Genomic DNA, 20243 nt, shown 5'->3' on the forward strand with positions numbered 1-20243 from the left:
TTCTTTTTGTTCCAAAGAAAATACGACATTCCCGAGGGTTCTATTCTTAGAGCAACTCATATTAAAATTAATTGCTTCACATGTACGGGAAAAACCTGTTAGCGCCGCTCTGGCCGGCTTTTTGAGCCCTGAACGGCAACAAACAAAAAAGGTCAGCATTTTTTATTGACCCAAAAAAAGGCAACAAACCAAAAGCAAAAGCAAAACAAAAACCAAAAACAGAAACCCCTTGAACGCCAACGCCAAGTAAAGTCAAGCATTCTAGTTTTATAGCGGCAACAAACTTTGAGATTCCGAGCGACAGTTGATAATTCTGAGCTGTCTGGGAAGAGGTCATTTAATAGACGGGGATCAGCTGATAAGAACCCCAAGTTGTCGTGAGTTTCCAAAGGTCTCCTTGTCTATTTGGATTCAATTGAATTAATTTGGTTTTTATGGTTCATTTGGATGGGCCATTTTGGGGCGCTAATTGAAGAGCCAGATCCGATAAGCTCGTCCAGATGTGCTGGGAAAAATAAATATAGTGTAGAAAAGACAGCAGTTTGAAGAAGGAAACAAGAAATTAGTTTCTATAAAGTGTCAACAGAGATAACGGGGTTTTGGAAGATCAATTACAACCTGTCACTCAACAATTCTATTTGGATTTTATATTTGTGTTTGGTCAGGAAGGTTCAAGGTCTTGATAAGCGTGAGACCAGTAAAATACCTTTAAAATTCTCAACTTCAATTTGAGTAACCTTTAATTTGCTGATCGTAAAGGAAGCTCTAAATTGAATTTTTATTAAGGGCGGGCAGGGCAAGGGAAAACAATAAAGAATAAGAACCAGAAATTGGTTGTTTATGAAAACACCTTCCAAAATGCATAACGCAATCTTGTTTTCATGTTCTTCAGAGCAATTTTAAAAGAATTTCGCATATTTTGGCATGAGAACCAAGGTAAGAAGAAACCTTATGAACGAACATCATCACCTGGAGTAATCATAAAAATTTGCATAAGAAAAATAAAGCCTGCGTGTAATAACAGTAAAAATACCTGAAATAAGAACAACAGAAGACCCAAACAAAACAGGAAAAAAATCGAGCGCCAAGAGTGGAGTACATAATAATAATATAATTTTCTATAATAGAACTCGATGTGACGAGTGAAAGAGATGGCGAGAACAAACGAGCACAGCAGCAACTGATTGAGGGAACACAACAATAACAATAACAACATCACCAGAACACACAAACTCACGAGACACACACGGACCAGTTCAACAACCTTTTCGCTGAAGGAGCCTGAAGAAAAGCAACAGCAGAGAGATCATACACAGAGAGAAAATAATGAAGTAACAATCACATTAGATAGTAGAAAATGGTTGAGGGATAAAAAAAGCACAGATGAAAACATAAAAAATATTAGAGCAAATAATGATTAAAAATTTATGATTTATAAAGGTAAGAATGATTCTTTTTATTCAAGGTTTCTTTTTATTCAACATTAAAATTCTTTAACACTTTTTTCTGTTGTGTAGAAGGAGAGATCAATTGGATGGGGGACGTTAAAAAGTAAAGGGGAGCGCAGGGAGCTGAATGGGGCGATTACTTCACTCACACCACGCATTTGAGGTATCCACATCCACATCGATGATGATCAACGAGAAGTAGAAGAAGAATCTCAAGAAGTGCACGAAGAAGAAGAAGAAGAAGAAGGATGAGGAGGAGGTGGAGAAGACTGGGCGAAAATTGCCCACAAAAGGGCGCCAACAGAAACCACAATAACAACAACGAACGGTACCTTGAAGAGAATCTTGAAAATTTCACAAATCAAATCAATATAATTGTTTTTTCTTACTCACTTCCCAGATAGATATTGATATATGAAAAGGGATAGACGAGCAATGTTAGAAAGAGTAAGGTATATTGTGGATGGAGGTTACAATTACCTTGTAAACATGAGAAAAAAGATTTCCAAACGGAAGTTGATAGCTCATGGCGTTTGTTCTTTTACCGATTTCGTTGGGAAAATCATTCTCTAGCCGTTATTTACCTTTGAGTCCGTTGAGTGCTTTCTATTTGTAAAGTGCGGAAGCCGTGTTCACAGCATTAGATAAAAAGATATACAACTTGAGCAGATATCGAGCCTTGGATTACCTTGCCCTAGGTTGTCAGTCATTTGCATTTGACGAAGATTGCGCCATGAACTGTGTCATAAGTACTTATTCACACTCATTCGCACTCACTTCAGTCACATTTCCAATGACTTTTTGTCCGCCGACTGGCGCGTGCAAGAAATCGAAAATGACTGACAAAATATATACGCGTACAATTCATATTCAAATCAGTTGTCCAACTTCTCCATCTCAACTGACAAACGGGCTGCACCTAGACCTTGTCAACGGGTTCGGCATGAAAGACCAATCGCAAAATCAAAAGCACAACTCCTCCAAAGCCCGGCTCAAATCGAACGCAGAAAAACAATGAGAATTGATTTTTTTAATTTGTACGAAAGAGGAAAAAAAACGTTCAAATTACCAATGCACATAACAAAACTTATTCAACGTGCTTTAACAGTGTTGAGTATTTTTTACAGGGTAAGTTGCCTGTTTGAAAAAGCAAGATAAAAAGATACCACTAATATAAAGCAACATTACATAATATCGTTAGGATCTGTTAACCATGTTAGTTTTCAAATTTTGGTATGTTTTTATTATTTGTAATTACTCAGTTCAACACTCAAAGAAGCATTTTAGTGTATTAGCTGCTTCCATTAAATAAAAGTAAACTCTTTCATCTTGTTAGTAGATTTTAATTCTGTTGTTGCCTTTTTGCCACTTCTCCTATTGCCCGAACAAGCCACTCAAGCCATAATCTAAACGAATTGAATGGAAATAAAGTGGGCCACACACACTCAACTTGCAGCCACATTTGTCAACTCAAATGAAAATGAATGAAACGCAATGAAATGTATCGAATGTGTGAGTATTCGTTGTACGTACAACCGTATCAAGTCAAAGGCCAAGCCCACCTAACGCCTCAAAAGTGAGTCGAAATTGGAATTTCTGTGTCAGACTCAACCTCAATTAGGTCTGTCATTGTCGGGCCAAGAAATAATCATGTTAAATGCAAAATAATTTGATTAATTAAATTAAAATTACTTAATTTGTGTGAAAGAATATGCGAAGTGTATGTGAGAGTGACTGACTTTCACACGAAATTCAGCTCAGCTGATGAAGCGACGACATTAGCCCAATTCGTTTTGATGATTTATTAGATTTTTTCTAGGTTCTTCAGATTATTTTTCTGCCGCTGTTTCTTCATTTCGTCCATTTTGGCAGCAGCAAAAAATTAATTTCTCTTCTTTTCTTTCGGCGGAAGTAGGTTAATAACTGATAACGCTGCGAAAATGTAAACATGACCAAAAATGAACGTGCAACTTTGCGATCTAAACGTTAAAACAGTAAACATTTCAGTTTACTTCATATAAAAACGCTCTCCATGCTGATCGTAGGTGTTATTAAGTCTTTATTTAATTGAATTAGGCTTTAACGACTTTACAAACGAAACATTGTCTTAAATTTATGGCAAATTATTGCCCAAATGTTGAACTCATTTCGGAACATCAAATAAATCAGACAAACAAAACGAATGAAATTTCAGCTCGTTTCTTTCTTAATTAATTAATTTCAGTTGTTTGTCACTTTTATTTATGTTGACTTTTTTGAATGGCCAATAAAAACGTTATTTATTTCAATTTATATGCTTTGCTCGTCGCTAAAACGTTGTTTACAATTTTTGACTGACTTTATACAAAGCTAATGCGTGGTAATAAAAAATATATTGTAAATATAAAAGCATAAAAATGATAGACCGGTGGCATCAATAGATTGCCACTCCCCTCACCGAAGAACATGAACAAAATAAGAGAAGCAAACACTGGATATTAACAGCGATCACTTAACCAAACAAATGGATTTTTGAGAAAAATCTTTTAAAAGAAATTATCACTTGTTTGGGAGGAAATATTCAAATTAACAAGTGACCAAGGTCACCTTAAACCAACTTCGAAATACTTTCGTGGACAATGGCTTCATTTATTATCCGCAAAAACTAAACCTTAAGCTATAAATACCTTTAGAACGTTTAAGCATGTTGACTTGCAAATTAGTCTTTTTTTTTGAGCTCTCGCAAAAACGTAGAACATTTTACGACTTTTCATTTTCGTACATACCTGAAACGAGAACGAGAAGAGAAACGTGGAAACAAATTAGTAAAGAGATGTGAAAACTTTGTGTACGTGTTCGAAAGCCCCACGGCATGATATATTCTGCGTGATGGAGGGTTCGGGGAAAGAACTAGCTAATCACCATACAACCCAAAACACATCATCAGCCTCATCAGTAGCATCATCAGCTCAACCCGCAGAGACAAAGCCAAAGTTCTTATCTCAAATGATTCATAATTGTGCAGAAAGAAAACGTGTTGTTTCCTTTTGCTTCGCTTTTTTTTGGGGTCAAATATTTGCTTTCGAAAAATATTGTTATTTAAAATTTCAACAACAACTAATTATGCCCCGAAAATGCCTATTAATGGCCACCATGATAAATGGTCTTGGATAAGGGGGAAAAGACAAATTAGGGCCGCAATTTGCAAGTCAACGTTAAGTGGCGTGGTAGGTGTTAATTTTTTTTTCTGGCTCGATTGCTGTTGCGGCTTGTACCACACACAACAATCGCACTCGCAATCGTTGTCCAAATATGGCCAAACAAGAAATATATCTAAAATATCTTTAATTAAAAGTACAAACGTACAAATTATGCAAGACGTGCTCAAATATGGCAAACACCTAAATATTTCATGAGTTGATAAATTACACGCATATCGCCGAGCCAAAAAAAAATGCCACAATCCCCAGACACCCGCAAACACATATTTCCGCGAATATCTTTTAGGTCTGTTCTCTCACCCACAGAAACTTGTGTACATGATATCGCCGGTTGAAGCTCGCCCATTTACCGCGCGTTTGTCGCCAGTTGGAAAAGATACAGATACTGAAGCTAGAGCCAAATCGACAAATCCACAGCGACCCACGTACTGTGGAGGCAAAAACAAATCGAAGACAAAACATAAACATCGCAAATTGTGGGTGACTGGCTTTGTGGAGCGGGGATTATCGGGTGATTTTGGGTGGCTCGGTGGTTCGTTGGTTCGGTGGTTTGGTGGTTCCACTATAAGTACACCCACCCGTTGCCGTTCACAGCATGCGGAATCCAAATGCTTATTATAAATGCATTTTTCCTGGGCCTTATTTTTTGCCTGCAGCTATGTTAAGTGTTTGGGCTTCGAAAATTGGACAGAGTTTTGACAATTTCTTAAAGGCCAAAACAAATATCCATTTATCACAATCGGCTTGGCAAATATACTACCTGAGCGCATAATAAATAATAAAAGGAAGTTAGGAATATTGTTTATATAGAAGATCTATTGAATTTATTTATTTTTTTAATGATTCGATTTCAGTAAGCCTTATAACTTATTACCATTTTTAACATTTCCATTTCGATTGAAGACTATGATTAACAAGCGACTGGCATTTTAACCAAGTCATCTCCCCTCATCTCATTTTAATTACAAATACAAGAAATAAATTGCACCTTCACTATTGTTTTTTTCTGTAAATCCGTTTAAATTATTTCAATCTCTCCCATCAAAAACGGCATGAAACTTTGCACCCAGTTGGCAGCTCTAATTAAACGCCCTCCTTTCCGACTTTTGGCCCCCTTCCCGATCACTCATCATTTGCATTGTAGCCGCCACAAATTTACAGTAATTGCAGACCGAGCTCGCTCTTTTTTTGGGCAGCAAGACAACAAATTTATTTTATTTAAATGAAATTCCCCCGAGGGCAATGGCGGCGGTGTTTGCTATTTTTTATTTCAGGGCGCGGCTTGAAGCTTGGATTTTTTTTCTTTTATAGGGGGCTGTGTGTTCAGGGTGTCTGCAGCGGAGCGAAATTATCATGTCCACCTACGTAATTTAGCATGTGTTGTTGCCGTTGTTGCAATTGCCTAAATTATTGGTTATAAATAAATGCTTTTGCCTTTTGTCGTCGGGGACGGAGTCTGCGGTCTTGTTCATTTTGTCTATTTTTGGGTCTGTAATTGCCAATTTCTTGGGCTTATTGTTTTTGCTCAGGTTCCCCTATATAGAAACTCCGTTTGTGTATCAATCTTTTTTTTTATTTGGGGACTGACGTTGCCACGCACTGGGCATGTCTGAGATCAACCCAAAAGATCTTCAAACTGCCATTGTTTCAGAAACGACGCTTCCAAGAAACTCACAAAAAAAAACCCATGGCAACATTTTACGCAGGGCAAAAACCAAAAATCAACAGAGAACAGCCGAATTCTAAGCTGCCAAATAAATGGAATGTATTTTAGATGATTTATCTAGACGGGAGACAACAACAATAACAACAACAAGAAAAAAAAAACCAAAACAACAAACAAGATGTGGAGAGCATAAAATTGAAACTTCTACCTGGAAGTGTTAAAGCTCCTCAGCTTTATAGGCCGCGCCCGGTTTGCTTCCCCACCTGCCCATGGATGTGGATTCCTATTGAATTTCGACTTGACTCGGCTTCAACTCGACGCGGCTCGATCACCTTGACCGCACACCAACAACAAAAACAAAAACAAAAAACACACATAGCAAAACACAGGCCCAGTCAGCCAGGCAGACTGACTGAGAGAGAAAAAAATTTACATATCGCCATTTGCCACGGCCCCGAAACCCGAAGAATCTTAAAAAAAACGAGCTAAGCGCGAAGAAGTACGGCGATCAACAGCAATAACAACAAATTGCCAAGGCGAATTTGCGCTCGGAAAAGCTAAAGGAAATCTATGAATGCATCGGCGATGATCATAATCATTAAAGTTGCAAAGGTGAAATGGTAGATGTTAACAATAGATTTTATTGATATGCATAAGCATCTTAAAAATTAATCTGAAAATCAATCTTTGCTAGACTTTGATTAGAGAAACTTTTTCCCATTGTACAGAAAAGATATAAACGATATGCAGGGTTATTGAAAATTTTCGAAAATATGAATCAGTTGCGAATAGCGTACTCACAAAACAATTCCCCAATAACAAGTAATTAATCAAAACTTTAGTCGCAATAAAAATCTTTTAGCTCATGGCTGCTTGCTATTTGTACACATTTTGACAGGTGATTTTTTGATTAATAAGATCTGTCTAATGTTTATTCATGAAGAACAGGCAACAGGCATTCTTCACATTCAGTAACCCCCAAAAAACCTGACTAATGCATACATAAATATTTATTTATATCGTTTTAATACGTTGCTTTCTGTGTTATACAGGAAATTAGCATTTGATAGTTAATTGCAAATGCCCGAGAGGCGGGTTTTTTTTTTTTTTTTCAAAATTATTGTATGTTTTGGCCTGTTTCGGTGCTAAAATATGCGCGCCAATAAATATTTGGCCAGGCAATTCACAATGATTGCGGCAGTGGGGAGGTGTGGAAATGGTGTGGAATTATGGCATGCAGTTGGACCGCGAACGCGGTTTAACTCTAACGATTTCTACTTTGGCTCCGGCAAAGGCTTCCGATATCGTGCAAATTACTTTCCAATTAAACAGCAATTTCAATGGTCGAGGAAGAGAAAGAGTGGAATGGCAAAATACAGGTTGCAGTCGTGGCAAAATCATAATTATAAACTAATTTGAAATCAAGATGCCCTTCTCAACACGTCATTATTTCAGGAAAATGCCAAGGCGCGAAGCCCCAACTCCAATCCCCCCGTGGATACCCTCGATTCTCCAAGATCCCCTGGATCTTCCACGGCCTCCGACTTTATCGCTGGCAATCTAATGGTGTTTGCCCGGTGTTACCCCTTCTTCTGCTTCTTCTTCATCATCTTGTGGACCTGGTCTTATTCCAACTCTATCTCTTTCAAAGCGAAGAACCGTGCCCAGGGGCAGGTGTAAAGATGCCATAACTCAGAAGATTTCGCAGCGCGGCATTTGAACTGGAACTTGGGCTGCAGTCGGAGGCTCTTTGGAGCCGCCAGTTGCCAGTTGGTGGGCATTGTGTCTTGATTGAGTGAGCCCCGGCCCAAGAATAAGAATTCAATTATGCAGCAAAATGTCACATGGGACGGCTGCCGGCGAAGAAGGGAACAATGGGGGAAGGCCCTCTGCCTCTTCCTCTTCCTCGGGGCAGTTCTTCTTCTTCTGCCTCCGATGATGGCTCTGATGTATGAAGTGGCAAAATCGTTGCAGCGCGGCAACAAGTGAATGTGGATGCCGCCGCGGCTCCTCTTCTCTTCTCGGTCTGTTTTTCTTAGCCAAATGCTGGCTGCGGGGATGGGTAGATAGATGGATGACGGGATGGCATGGCTTGCAACTGCCGCGGCTACTGAACAGAATTAGCTTTCAATTTGAACGGCAGAAGGAAAACGAAACGGCAGGGCCATTGCGATAGATTGTGTGTTTGCCTCTTCGCACAGTGGTTAGAAAATTATTGAAAACTAAATGGGGATAGATACAAAGCAAATACTCTTCCAAACAAATCTAATAGTTCCCGCCTTTTTGGAAAGCAACATATTTGTCATTATTGATTTGCTTCTAAGAACTAAATAGATATACGATTTCTTGGGAATATATTTTTAACTACTTGATATTTAGTTGTTTTTTTAGTTCTGGCATATAATATATTTAATTACTCAATATAATAGATAATTTAATCAATGTCTGGGTTCTGGAATTTTAATTGTATGCACCAAAAGATAACAACTTAAAAAATAACTTCACTGATCGCTCAAGAGTTATCTTTGGAACTTTCGAATTCGCTGAAATACGATATCAGAGCTTTTTCCCTTATCCCACTGTTCGCGGGGCCTGAAAAGCCGACTTAATTAAGGCATAGCGCAGAGATAGAATAGGTAGACAAAAATAAAAAATAAATAAAATGCCGCCGCAGCGGAAGATGTCGCCGGGAGTTTATAAACTAAACTCTTGAGCTCAAGCTGAATCTGAAGGGGGGCCCTCGACTAAATCCGCAGATGGAGCTCTCTTTTGGATCTTAGTTTGAGACTTCTGCCGACTTCAGCTTGTTTTTATGAGGAAATCTAATAGCCAGGGCTGCAGATGAAGCTAGATCTGAGCAGCTGCAGAGAGATGAAGCTGTTGGCGTTAAGAAGTCGATTTGGTTTTGCTGCTGCTGTAGCTGTTGCTAGTGGAATGATTGATGATTTGTTGGCTGTGTATCGCGATAAGGTTGGTGGGCCCCATTTGTTGGCCCCCATAGCCGAACAAAGCAAAAAGAGCGCCGGAGATCGGAGATCGGAGGAGAAGCAGCCAACTTTCTGGGCATTGTCTTGGGTTACCTCTGCTCATGTTTTTGAGCGACAGAGAAGTTCGTGCTGATAATTGTGACACGGCCCCATGCAAAAAAGAAAGACGGCGCGGAATCGAGACCCAAACTGCAGACTGGCTGAAGAATATTCAGACGATGCCTCCTGCTAATTGCAGCCACAGACGGCCAACAGCAGACAGACAACGAAGTACAAATAGCAGCAACCAAGTTAGATAGATAAGCCCAACGGCCAAGTCAGAAGAATTCTTAACTAATAAAGCGATCTTTAGATGCTCTTTTTTACAAGATACTCAATGAAGTAAAATCTAATAAACATTAAGTTTACAGCAGTACATAACTAACATCTTCTATACCAATTTATTTTTCTTCTAAAGAGTTTGTAAGATATTCTCTTCATAATTATCTAGTGCATTTTTTCAACATTAAATAAACATGATGATAACTATGATCTTAAAGTTTCAAAATAAATTTAGCCTGAAAAATCTGTTGCAATATCTAAGCGCAACCTTTCACAACAAAACGGAACATGATAGATAACCTATCCAACAGATTAGAACGAATTCGTTTCGAATAACTTACTTTACGTGGACCAAGGAGTCAGATCTTTGAGTCTGAAGCAGAAGAGTTGACTTCTCTTATCTGGTTAATGGTGCTTAGAATGCGCAACTGCCAACTACAGAACATCTTGCAGGGGGTCTGCTGCAGTCAAGTGTATCTCGCAGATACGACTTTGTTTCTTTGTTTATCAGGTCTTTAGCTAGTTCTTTTGTTTTCACACTTGCACAATTGTTTGCCTTGGCCTTATCGCTTTTGAAGTGTTACCTTGATGTTTAACAATGCAACTAGCCAACTATAGATTTAGATAGCAGCGAGATGACCCCAAAAGCGATCGAGGATGACACAGGTGAGTGGTCGGGTTCAATGCACTTGACTCCGCTGGAGAGCTTACACACAACTAATTAACCTACAAAAATGCAAATTTCTGCAACACACCCACTTAACATGGAAGGGAGCCCCGAGAACCGAGAACCGAGAACTGAGAACTGAGAACCGAGAACTGAGAACAATTTCTAAGCCAAACAATCAATCAACGTTGTTGGCCACTTGAGCACGTTGTGGGGAAGGAGGAAGTTTTTGGGGGAAGGGAAGTATGTTAAGACTAACAACGAGGATACACGAAGGTATGCCACAGGTGCGGAATGGCGGGGTGTTCAGGATGGGTGTGCAAAAGTAATATTTATTATGTGTATACTTCGCTGACAAACAACACAAGAACTTCGGCCCAGGCACACTGGCTGAAACCGAGACAGAACGAGCCACAAAGGGCCAAAGGGGAACACGAGAGGCCGAGAGAATGAGGTCTATTGCGACTCCACTGGAGACCTGGACGGAATGGTATACACAGGATGGTATGGTACGGTATGGTTTGGTATGGTATGGTATGGTATGGTATGGTATGGGAGCCATCCAGGCCTCGTCTCTCATGGCATGCTGCCAATAGCTCAATAACACCCCGGGGACCAATTGAGATCTTTTTGGTGGGATAGTCAGGCACCTAGGACACCGATGGCCAACCAACCGACTTTGGCAAACAGTGAGGCAGTGAGGGCAATACAGAGGAAATAGGGAAGAGTCATAGACAAATGCTCAACGGGGGCACACAGCTCGAAATGACACCCAGTTTCCGAGAGTGAATACTTCGGGTATAATTGAAAATAACAATTAAAAAGGTGGAATTTTTGTTGGCTTGTTAGTTACTAACTGTCTTTCCAATCTATAATTTTTATAAATTTATCATTGTTTTGCATTTAAAGTAACTTGTACTTTGGCTTTTTAGTTTTCTAATGCCTGGGCCACGGTGTCCCATGCCAATTGTTTTGCCAGACAAATAGACGGCCGCCAAAAAAACTGCAAAAAGTCCACAATTACTGCCTATGGCCCAGACCTCTTGGTGGGGCCGAAGTCTTAGTCTTACTTTAAGTCTTAGTGGGGTGCCCAGTCACGCGCCCGGCCAGCAAAAAAAAAAAAAAAAAAAACAAAACAACACAAGTTGCAAGATGAGATTTTCCCGGGGTTTTTGGCTGGCTTTTGCCTTTTTGGGGCATCAGAACCTGAACGCTGCCACAAGCCTTTGACCTGACCTGTCAACATGGCACAGCCCCCACAAAAAAACCAAAAAAAAAAGAGAACAAGCTTCATCTTCTCGAATATAATGGGTTTTGAAGTGGATTGGTCCCTGATAACTGAAATGTTCCGCTCCATTGACTTGACAATGCATTCTGACATCCGTTTTGCACCTCGTCGCGTTTTCTTTGGCCTTTGTTTTTGCGCATTTTCCTGTCGTACCGCCAAACTACAAAGGGAACCCCTAACGATAGGTGGTCCTATACCATGCCATCTCATCCCAAACCAACCCATGCCATCCCATCCCATCCCATCCCATTCGATACCATGGCCAGGTAATCCGAGAGCCGTGTTAGGGACGCTTTTGCCGGCTTCATTAGCCTTCGGATCGGCGACAGACAATGCAACAATTATGGCCCAGCATTTATGCACTAGTCAAAACCGAGGCAGAAGACAGGCGAACATGGACACTCTTGCGGAGAGAGAAACAAAAGCAAAAGTGTTGCTAAATTTAGAACGACTGCCGGAGAAGAAGAAAATCTGGGGCCTATTCGAAGGGGGGACCAAGCCTGTGGGGTCCGTCGGTTGAGTAACCGCAAAAGGGGGGAACGCTGGACGGGGGTCTTCAAGGGGGGATGACTGCTGCCGACGCCTTCTAATTGCCGCTCGACGAGCGGAAGCCAAGAGTTGAGTTCTATTTTTACATACATATACATATTAGCCGGGGAGCAACTGCATCTTCCGAAGGGGGAGCCAAATGTGGAGCAAACTGAAGGAGTGCGGAGAACACCGCTGAAGTGCACGGTTCCCAGTGCCCAGATTTGACTTTAAAATATCCACAGCCCGAGGGGAGTTCCCTAATGACAACCGTAACGAAGTCCCACTGTGTTATAAATAGTTTATAAGTTTCCTTATTGCACAGCTTGTTTCAAATCAAATGTAAAATGAAAAACAAATTCTAAAGTTAAAACTTCGAATTAAATTAAAAAACTGTTAAATGTTTCTTTAAATATAAATACATAATTGATGGGACAAAATGGTTTTCCGCCTGTCTTTTATAAGTAAATGGGTTCTGATAACGTTTTATTAACAATTAATGTCTAGACATATATTATAAACATATAATATTTGCCACTAGTTTTAGAAATTCTTCGCTTTATGCAAGGAAACTATTAAAATCAAAAATCTTTTTAATTGCCTACTACTTCCCAAATTAGCTTTATCATAAACCCACACTTCTACGCATTGTAGGAAATGGTTGAGTAGTTTCTTAGTTAGGGTGTTTAACCTTAGATCTGCCTACTTATGGCGACTCACCCCTGCCCTGCTCCACTTCCTCTTCCTCTTCCCGATCCCCGCCGTCACCATTGACGTGTTGACACAGTTGTTCTACCCACTGGGTATTGACTCAAATGACTTTCACACTCAAATAGTAAAGTTTATTTATTTTCTTCTTTGTGAACACTTGACTCCAACGCTTCGCGCTCAGCTCGGGTAATTCAATATTGTAACTCGAGTTATTTATAAATTAGGAAATGCTGGCAGGAACAGCTAAGCCAACAAATCGATCAACTAGTTCTCCAGTTTATGGATCATTTACATGCCCCCTGCACTCCGCAATCTCCTTTCTCTATTCCCCTCAGGGCGACATTTTTCACGGCTGTCAAGTGTTGTTGGCCTCGGGTCTTTCAGAGGGTATTTCTCTATGATTTCTCGTTTGTTTTTTTCGGGTCTGTGACTTCCTCAATAAATGGTTAACAACACAATACAATATACAATCGGTCTGTGTGTGAGCGTTTTGTGCTAATTTCTTGGGGGTCATTCTGGCTCTGTTTTTTTGAGATCAGTCACGCAGTTGAAGTATGCTCTCCCCCGACTCGTGAACACATTTCAAGCTTTTGGAAAACAAATTTTTGATTTCTACGCGCACTTAGCCCACAAAAAGCAATTTCCGCCCCGGGCCAAGCTGCGCTAGAAATCTTTCGCGTATCCGTATAATTTTTGGTGATCAATTAAGGAAAGACCTATTCCAATTTGGCAAACAGACAAGAGGCGAGCCAGAAATTGCTTTTGACAGTCGCATAATTAATTTGCGCATGCTTCTCGCGAAAACCGGCACTTGTGGGCCGTCAATGTAAATGATCAGAGAAATAACTAAACAGAATAATAAAACATTTGTTGACCCATAAAACTCAGACGAAAACTGCACAAAAATTCCCTATCAACAGAATTGAGAATAAGAACAGCTATATAAGCAACAACAGATCGCAATTTATTAGGGTCAGTTGTTTAAAAATACATTTACACGAAATAAAATCGAAATGAGCACAAAAATTATGAATTATTTATTAATGGTCTGACATAGCAGACGAAAAAATTAAGGTTAAAATTAGATTCATTAAGACTCTGGGAATTGCTACAATACTAAAAAACGATGAAGTTAATTTAGTCAGTTGTCTGGACCACATTTTGTGTATCTCAACTCTTTTATCCTTTTGATGCGCCTAATCTCAAAAATGTATAAGATTAGATATTGTCTACCCAAATGATGCCTAATCTCAAATCTTTATCTTTCGACAAGTGTTTAGAAGCGGTTGACATATCTTTCCCGCTGTTATTCTACCACCTTCATTTGCATAGCTGAACGAAAACCGAAACTTTCCCGTTGGTAAACTACATACTCTTTTGGTTTTATTTTTTAAACAGGCGGGACCGCGCTTAGTTTTCTTCGATGTTTTACGACGACGATTTTATGTTTATTAAATACAAATTCCAAAACTTATCATGGGCATATAAAAAGAGCCGGTTGGCCTTTCAGCTTTGACTTCGACTCTGGGGAATGGTGTTTTAGTTCGGGGCGTTGTATTGTCGTAAATTTTTTGTAACCCAACTCCAGGCCGGGTAAACATAATAAACGATTTTCACTTTTTTCTTCGGCTTCTCCCCTCCTTTTTTTCAGTCTTGGTGGGTTTTTATGTTTTCTATGCTTTGATTAGTTTTTGTTATTTTAATTAGTTTTCAGTGGCATTTTTTTTAAATCGGTTTTTTCTTTCCATAATTCTAAGATTCCAGTGAAACGAGAAAGCGAGAGTTTTCCTTTGTCACGCCGCAATTTTGTTTGTTTTCTAAATGTCGGCCGTCTTCTGGTCTTTTTTGTAACTTGGTTGAACGAAAGTTTCAAGATTAGAAGATGTTTTTGCCTGGGGGCTCTGGGTCAATTTGATAAATTAATCTTGGTCAAAAGTTTTGTTTTTTACAGAAAAGGTTGCTTTAATCAAAATGAGTTGTACCAGCTTCGACAGATTTTGCCTGAAGATTAAGCTGTTCTATTTAAAAACGTTTTAATTAAAATTAATGACGAGACGTCGAGTCATAGCGCATAAAAAACTTTGAACAGCCATTTACGTCAATTTACGAATATTCTGGATGCTCAAACTTTCCTTCTGCCATAAATTTATTTTCAACTACAAACTTTTTGACATTAAAATTCCATCTAAAAAAGGGAAAATATCTCGTGTTCACAACTTAGTTAATCCCCACCACATAAATTTCCAATAAATTTTATCCAACTTCCCACAACTGCAGCGGGAAGCTGAAAATCCAATAGTTGGGCGGAAGAACAAAACGAAACTCAAATTTTCGGGAAAAACAAGAATAACAAAGAAAAACCCGCACTGAGTTGAAAACTAAATAAAGATTTATATAGCACACAAGAAAATATATTTAGGCACTGGTTTTTCTTTTTCGGTCGGGGGTGACTTTTTCTGACTTAAAAGTACAGTGTAAGTTCGTGAAAAAGAATTTTGAATTTCAAATTTTAAATAATGGAGTAAATTCGTGAAATTGAATTTTATTTTAATAAAACAATAAAAATAAAACCAATACAATAATAAAAAAAATACATGCTAACTTTGGCACTTTCCAAAAACTATCATTAAACAACAAATAAAAGTTTATATGTGAATCACAAATTTAGTAAATCTGAATATGGGACTGCACGACTATTTATGAAACAGATTAAATAATCTTATTTTCATACGTGTACATATTTCCCGACGTAAAAAATTCGTACTGCCCAATCTCAATTTTAGCCCAGTTTCAAGACTTACCCTATTGCATTCCAAGGCGGCGGCCGAGTGCTCCTCCCGCTGTCGAAAACAGTGGCTGCACTTGCTCTTGTTGAAAATGTTCGGCGTGAATTTGCGACAATCGGCGGTGCGTGCATTGGTTGTTGCGCCAGCATTCGTTGTTGTTGGTGTGGGTGGTGCCGACTTTGATGGGGCGGCAGCCACCGTTGTTGTTATTGTGGCGGTTGACATTTCGCTGCTGCGTTCAATCAAAACAACAAGAGAGGTGGGGAATCGAAGAGAGAGAGAGAGAGAGAGAGTGCGGAAGTGGAGGTACTTTCAAACAACTCCCAGAAATTGCATGGCAGCGAAACAATTTTTCTTATTCGACTTGATTCGTTTTTGATTCGGTTCGCAAGGATGCGGTGTTACGTAAGCCGAGACATTGGCTTGTTGTTGTTTTGGCCGCAAGAGCCAGCCTTTGTTTACCTCACTTTGTAGCTTTTATCAGCTCTTGATATTCTTTTCAGATTTTTCGGGTATTTTGGTTACACTTTCAGAGAGACAGAGAGAGAAAGAGAGATGAGGAAATTATTCAATTTCGCTTTGCACTTTGATTCTTGGCTTTGGCACACTCGCACACATTTACGCACAAAAACACCGCCACATACACAGGGCCCGCACACACGCGCGGACGCAGAGAACCAGAGCAGAAGTTTTGGGCTTTTCTTCTTTGGGGCCCTCTTGTTTCTTCTTCGCCGCCTTTTGTTTTGTTTTTTCTCGTGTTACTCGTACTATTCGCTATGATAAGTAATATTTTCTCGCGCTCTACGAAGCGACCGCGACCGTTCGCCCGAGTGGATTTTCAACAACAAAATTGGATTTCTTAACTCAAACAAGTTTCACCTCACAGCCTTATCAACAATGTTGATTCAACATGGAAAAATCAGTTTACGTCTCGTCGGCTCCGCCAGTCCGTACACAATAACTACATTGAGTTTCAATTCGTTTCTTAGCCTTATCAACAATGTTGGAACAACATGTTGATGCAACATCAATGAGCGTAAGAGCGGATGAGCAAACGCCGACAAATACCGAAAGATACCGCGCAACGAGACTCGCGGATTCAAGAGTGCCACAAGTCGGCGGTTTTCTACCCTTTTAAAAGTTTTTAAATTCATATATCACACAATTTCCACCTTCACTATGCTCCTGTTTTTAAAAAGATAAAATAAAATTATATTTATAGAATATGCAATATTTATCCTAATAATTTTTTTACTTTAAGCAAATAAATTTGTATGATGAAAATGTTTTAAAACTAAAATTAAAATGAATTTCGACAAACAATTTTCAATGTCATATAACTTTTATTTACAGAGTATAATTGTCGGCTCTCTCGCCCTCAACTCTTTTTACGCTCTCTTAATTCGCGGCTGTTCGGCACTGTTGACCGCTAGCAGCAGCACCCTCTGCTAATTCAATGTTTACAAAGCACAAATACAATCTGAAGTTATGTTAAAGCAAAGACTATAGAATATCAAGATGTTGCATCCCATACAAAAAATTTTTCGTTTCTGTTTCGAGCTTCATGATGCGGTCGGTCGGGGTAAAAAGGGAAAATCTAAAAATAGAAACACGACGAACTGCTGCTTTCGGCTTTCGTCTTCGTTTTTAATATTCGTCGTGTTCCCAAATTGGGAATTCGTTCACAGCTGGCAATTTTTTAGTTTATCGGGCTTTATACACTTTACAATAGTAGTAAGGTATATCAGACTTGTAAAGCATTATTATTTTATTTTCTTTAATTTTCATTTAAATCATAATTTTTCGTTTATAATAATTAAATTAAAGAATTCATAGGTGCAATATTAATAATGTTCCTTATTCAGATAATTGTGTCGTTAAATTTTCACACATGCGCGTGTACATACGCGTGTTAGGGTATTTTGCTGATCACCATGATACAATTATACAAGGCAGTCCACTCGGCTTGCCGAAGTCGTTCGGTTTTGGTCCCTTATTTTCAGTGCGTGCCTGCTTGTCAAACTGAAGCACAATGTAGCCGTTTCACTCACACTAACTTGACAAAGTTAAATTAGGGACTATGGATTTTGCCGAGTGGACTACCTTGTATAATTGTATCAGGCTGTTCACCACTTGCATGAACGCAAAAAAAATTATAAAAACAAAAAATTGAAAAAAAAAATCTAAAAATAAAATAATTAATTAATTTACACAAAAAAAAAAAAAAAAAAACAATTTATGATATGGCTGGGCTCGGCGGGGATACGAACCCGGGCCTTCATGTACATGAGGCATAGCATCTTCCACAACACCACCGGGCTTCATGAAGAGCGGCGAACTAATTGAGCCTTTAAAAGTGCAAAGTCATGTGGGTCTCCATATCAAGACCCACCATAGAACGATTTTTTTGAGGTCATGCAACATCTTGATATTCTATAGTCTTTGGTTAAAGTAAGGTCCTCATCAATTTACCGTTATTAAAAATTTCGTCCATAAAATATTGTTCAATCTAGGAAGAAGAAAAATTACCATTATTTCCAGTTGCTTGTGTTTAACGAACGGATAAATCCTCCCTATTTAGGACAATTGGACATCAGTGAAAGTTCAAATTAAAATGTAATATATGTATGTATTTCATTTATGGATTTTGTTCGATATTTAAATCTCAATAATTTTTTGACTGAAGCTGTAAAAGAAGTCCTAGCTCGGTAAATTTTAACCGGTTGAAATGTTGATAACGCAATGTTGCTAAGCCCATTTGCACTTGTTGCTTATTGTTGCATATTAAAAGCAACAAATCCAGCAAGAGGTAATAGATAAAACAACCTTAAATGTTTTACTCAAGTTTAAAATTAATGCAAAAAACATAAAATAGTAATTGTTTTGTAAATGTGTCTTTGATCATATAAATGCTAAAATAATGTTAATGGCTAAACGGTTAAACTTTTCCCGGTACTTTTTCGTTAGCAACATGCTGCAACCAATGTTGCCACACTTCCGACGTGTAATTGATGAGTTTTTTGACTCTCGAACTGGAAAAATGAATTATGCTGGTGGAAAAATCAAAGCCGGCAATCATTTCATCTCACAAACAATTTGTTTACGGATCCCCCCAGAAAAGGCCAAAGCAACATCAAGAGCAAGAGGGGCACCAATAACAACAACAATTAACTGCACGCTTCATTAACAGCCTCGGTCAACAAATTTTCAAGTGCGATGCAGAACCATTAAGAGAGTAAAAGAGATGGAGAGAGTAAAAAGAGGAAGAGGGCGATAAAGATAAACCCATTTTACTCACATGGAAAAAAGAAAAACATTTAAAACAGAATGAGAGTACACTTAAAAAAAATTTCATCTTAAAAACCAAACGTTCTAATAATTCTTTAACCTATATCATTATTTAGAAAAAACGTTGAAATCTTTGGATTTTATCTTATTATATTGATAGAATTACTTTCCCATTAAACACTTTTTTCCGTGTAAAACAAAAAGTTGATTAATTGCGCTTGTCGAGGGTTCTGACAATTGCAGCTGAGGGGTAAAAATGCCGCAGGGAATGGGGATAAAGGAGTCGGCCCTCGATCAAATATTTTGACTGCCACCTACCTTTTGGGGCTCCGTCTTATAAAGAGAAAAGGTCTGGGGATTCAGGGCCTTGAATCGAAAGACTAATGTGTGGCGCTGCCCCTGAGGAAAACAAAATGAGTAAAAGTTTATTATTAAAGAACAGTGAAAAAGCGATTTAAATCTGTCTGATTGAAGTGCGAATTATTTATTTCTGTTTGTTGGAACAATCTTCCCTCCGAGAGAATTATAAACGCTTTTATTTAACCAAAGATCACAAATAAATATTAACAAATTAAAGATATAGAGATACTGAGTTCATTGAACTCCCAAACTACCGGGCTTGGCATTTAAGGTAATTAGTTGATTTTGAATTTGTTTCGAATTCGAGTGGCTCTTGTGCAATTGCCGAAAATGCTTCGATTGCATTGGCAGCTGCCTTGCAACAAAACATTGCATGATAATGGCTTCTTTTTGGGGTCCATTGTTGTTCCCCTTGTTGTTGTTGTTGTTGTTGTAATACCTGCATAGCTGAAAAATGCATTACCGCATATTGATTTCGCCGTGGAAGGGGGACACACTTTGTGTGCGAGTGTGTGTCGCTTTTTTTTTTTTCTGGTAGCCACCGCCGCTCGTTTTGCACATTTTCCACTCTCATTCAAATGTCAATCGAGTCACGAGTTGAGTTGTCCCCCTTTAACGCCCCCTCAACCCCCCGTCCCCATCACACTGCTGGCACTCAAAATGAATTCAAAGTAATGTGGAAGACAAACAATGAAGAAGAAAAACCTATTTCCCTAAATATTTCCAAAGTCCTTAGCGAATGCCTGCTCTTTTTAGGGGGTCGTTAAAATTCTGCGCCTTTCAAATTACTCAATAGGTAAAATAATCATAAATGTGCAAAATAATGACTTCATCAGGTTTTGGTTTAAAATTGTAACGCTAGTTACTTACAAAAATGCTTCAATAATGAAACAATTTAATGTACACCCCTTAAACTTGTTTAATAATAGCATTAAAATTGTACTTTAAAAACAAAGTTGAGTAGAAATTAAATCCAAAACAATGTGTGGGAGT

General features: G+C 38.7%; 1 protein-coding gene across 1 annotated transcript in view; it reads right to left on the minus strand.

Moving 5' to 3' along the window:
• Window positions 1–16465, minus strand: part of LOC108090034 (protein outspread) — an 85669-nt gene extending 69204 nt beyond the window's left edge. Inside the window, 1 exon segment of the mRNA XM_017188528.2 lies at window positions 15618–16465. Coding sequence (XP_017044017.2) covers window positions 15618–15827 — 210 coding nt within the window. The 5' untranslated portion in view covers window positions 15828–16465.
• Between the last annotated feature and the right edge of the window lie 3778 nt (window positions 16466–20243).

This window comes from Drosophila ficusphila, unplaced genomic scaffold (assembly GCF_018152265.1).
Source record: "Drosophila ficusphila isolate 14025-0441.05 unplaced genomic scaffold, ASM1815226v1 contig_174, whole genome shotgun sequence".
Classification (NCBI taxonomy): domain Eukaryota; kingdom Metazoa; phylum Arthropoda; class Insecta; order Diptera; family Drosophilidae; genus Drosophila; species Drosophila ficusphila.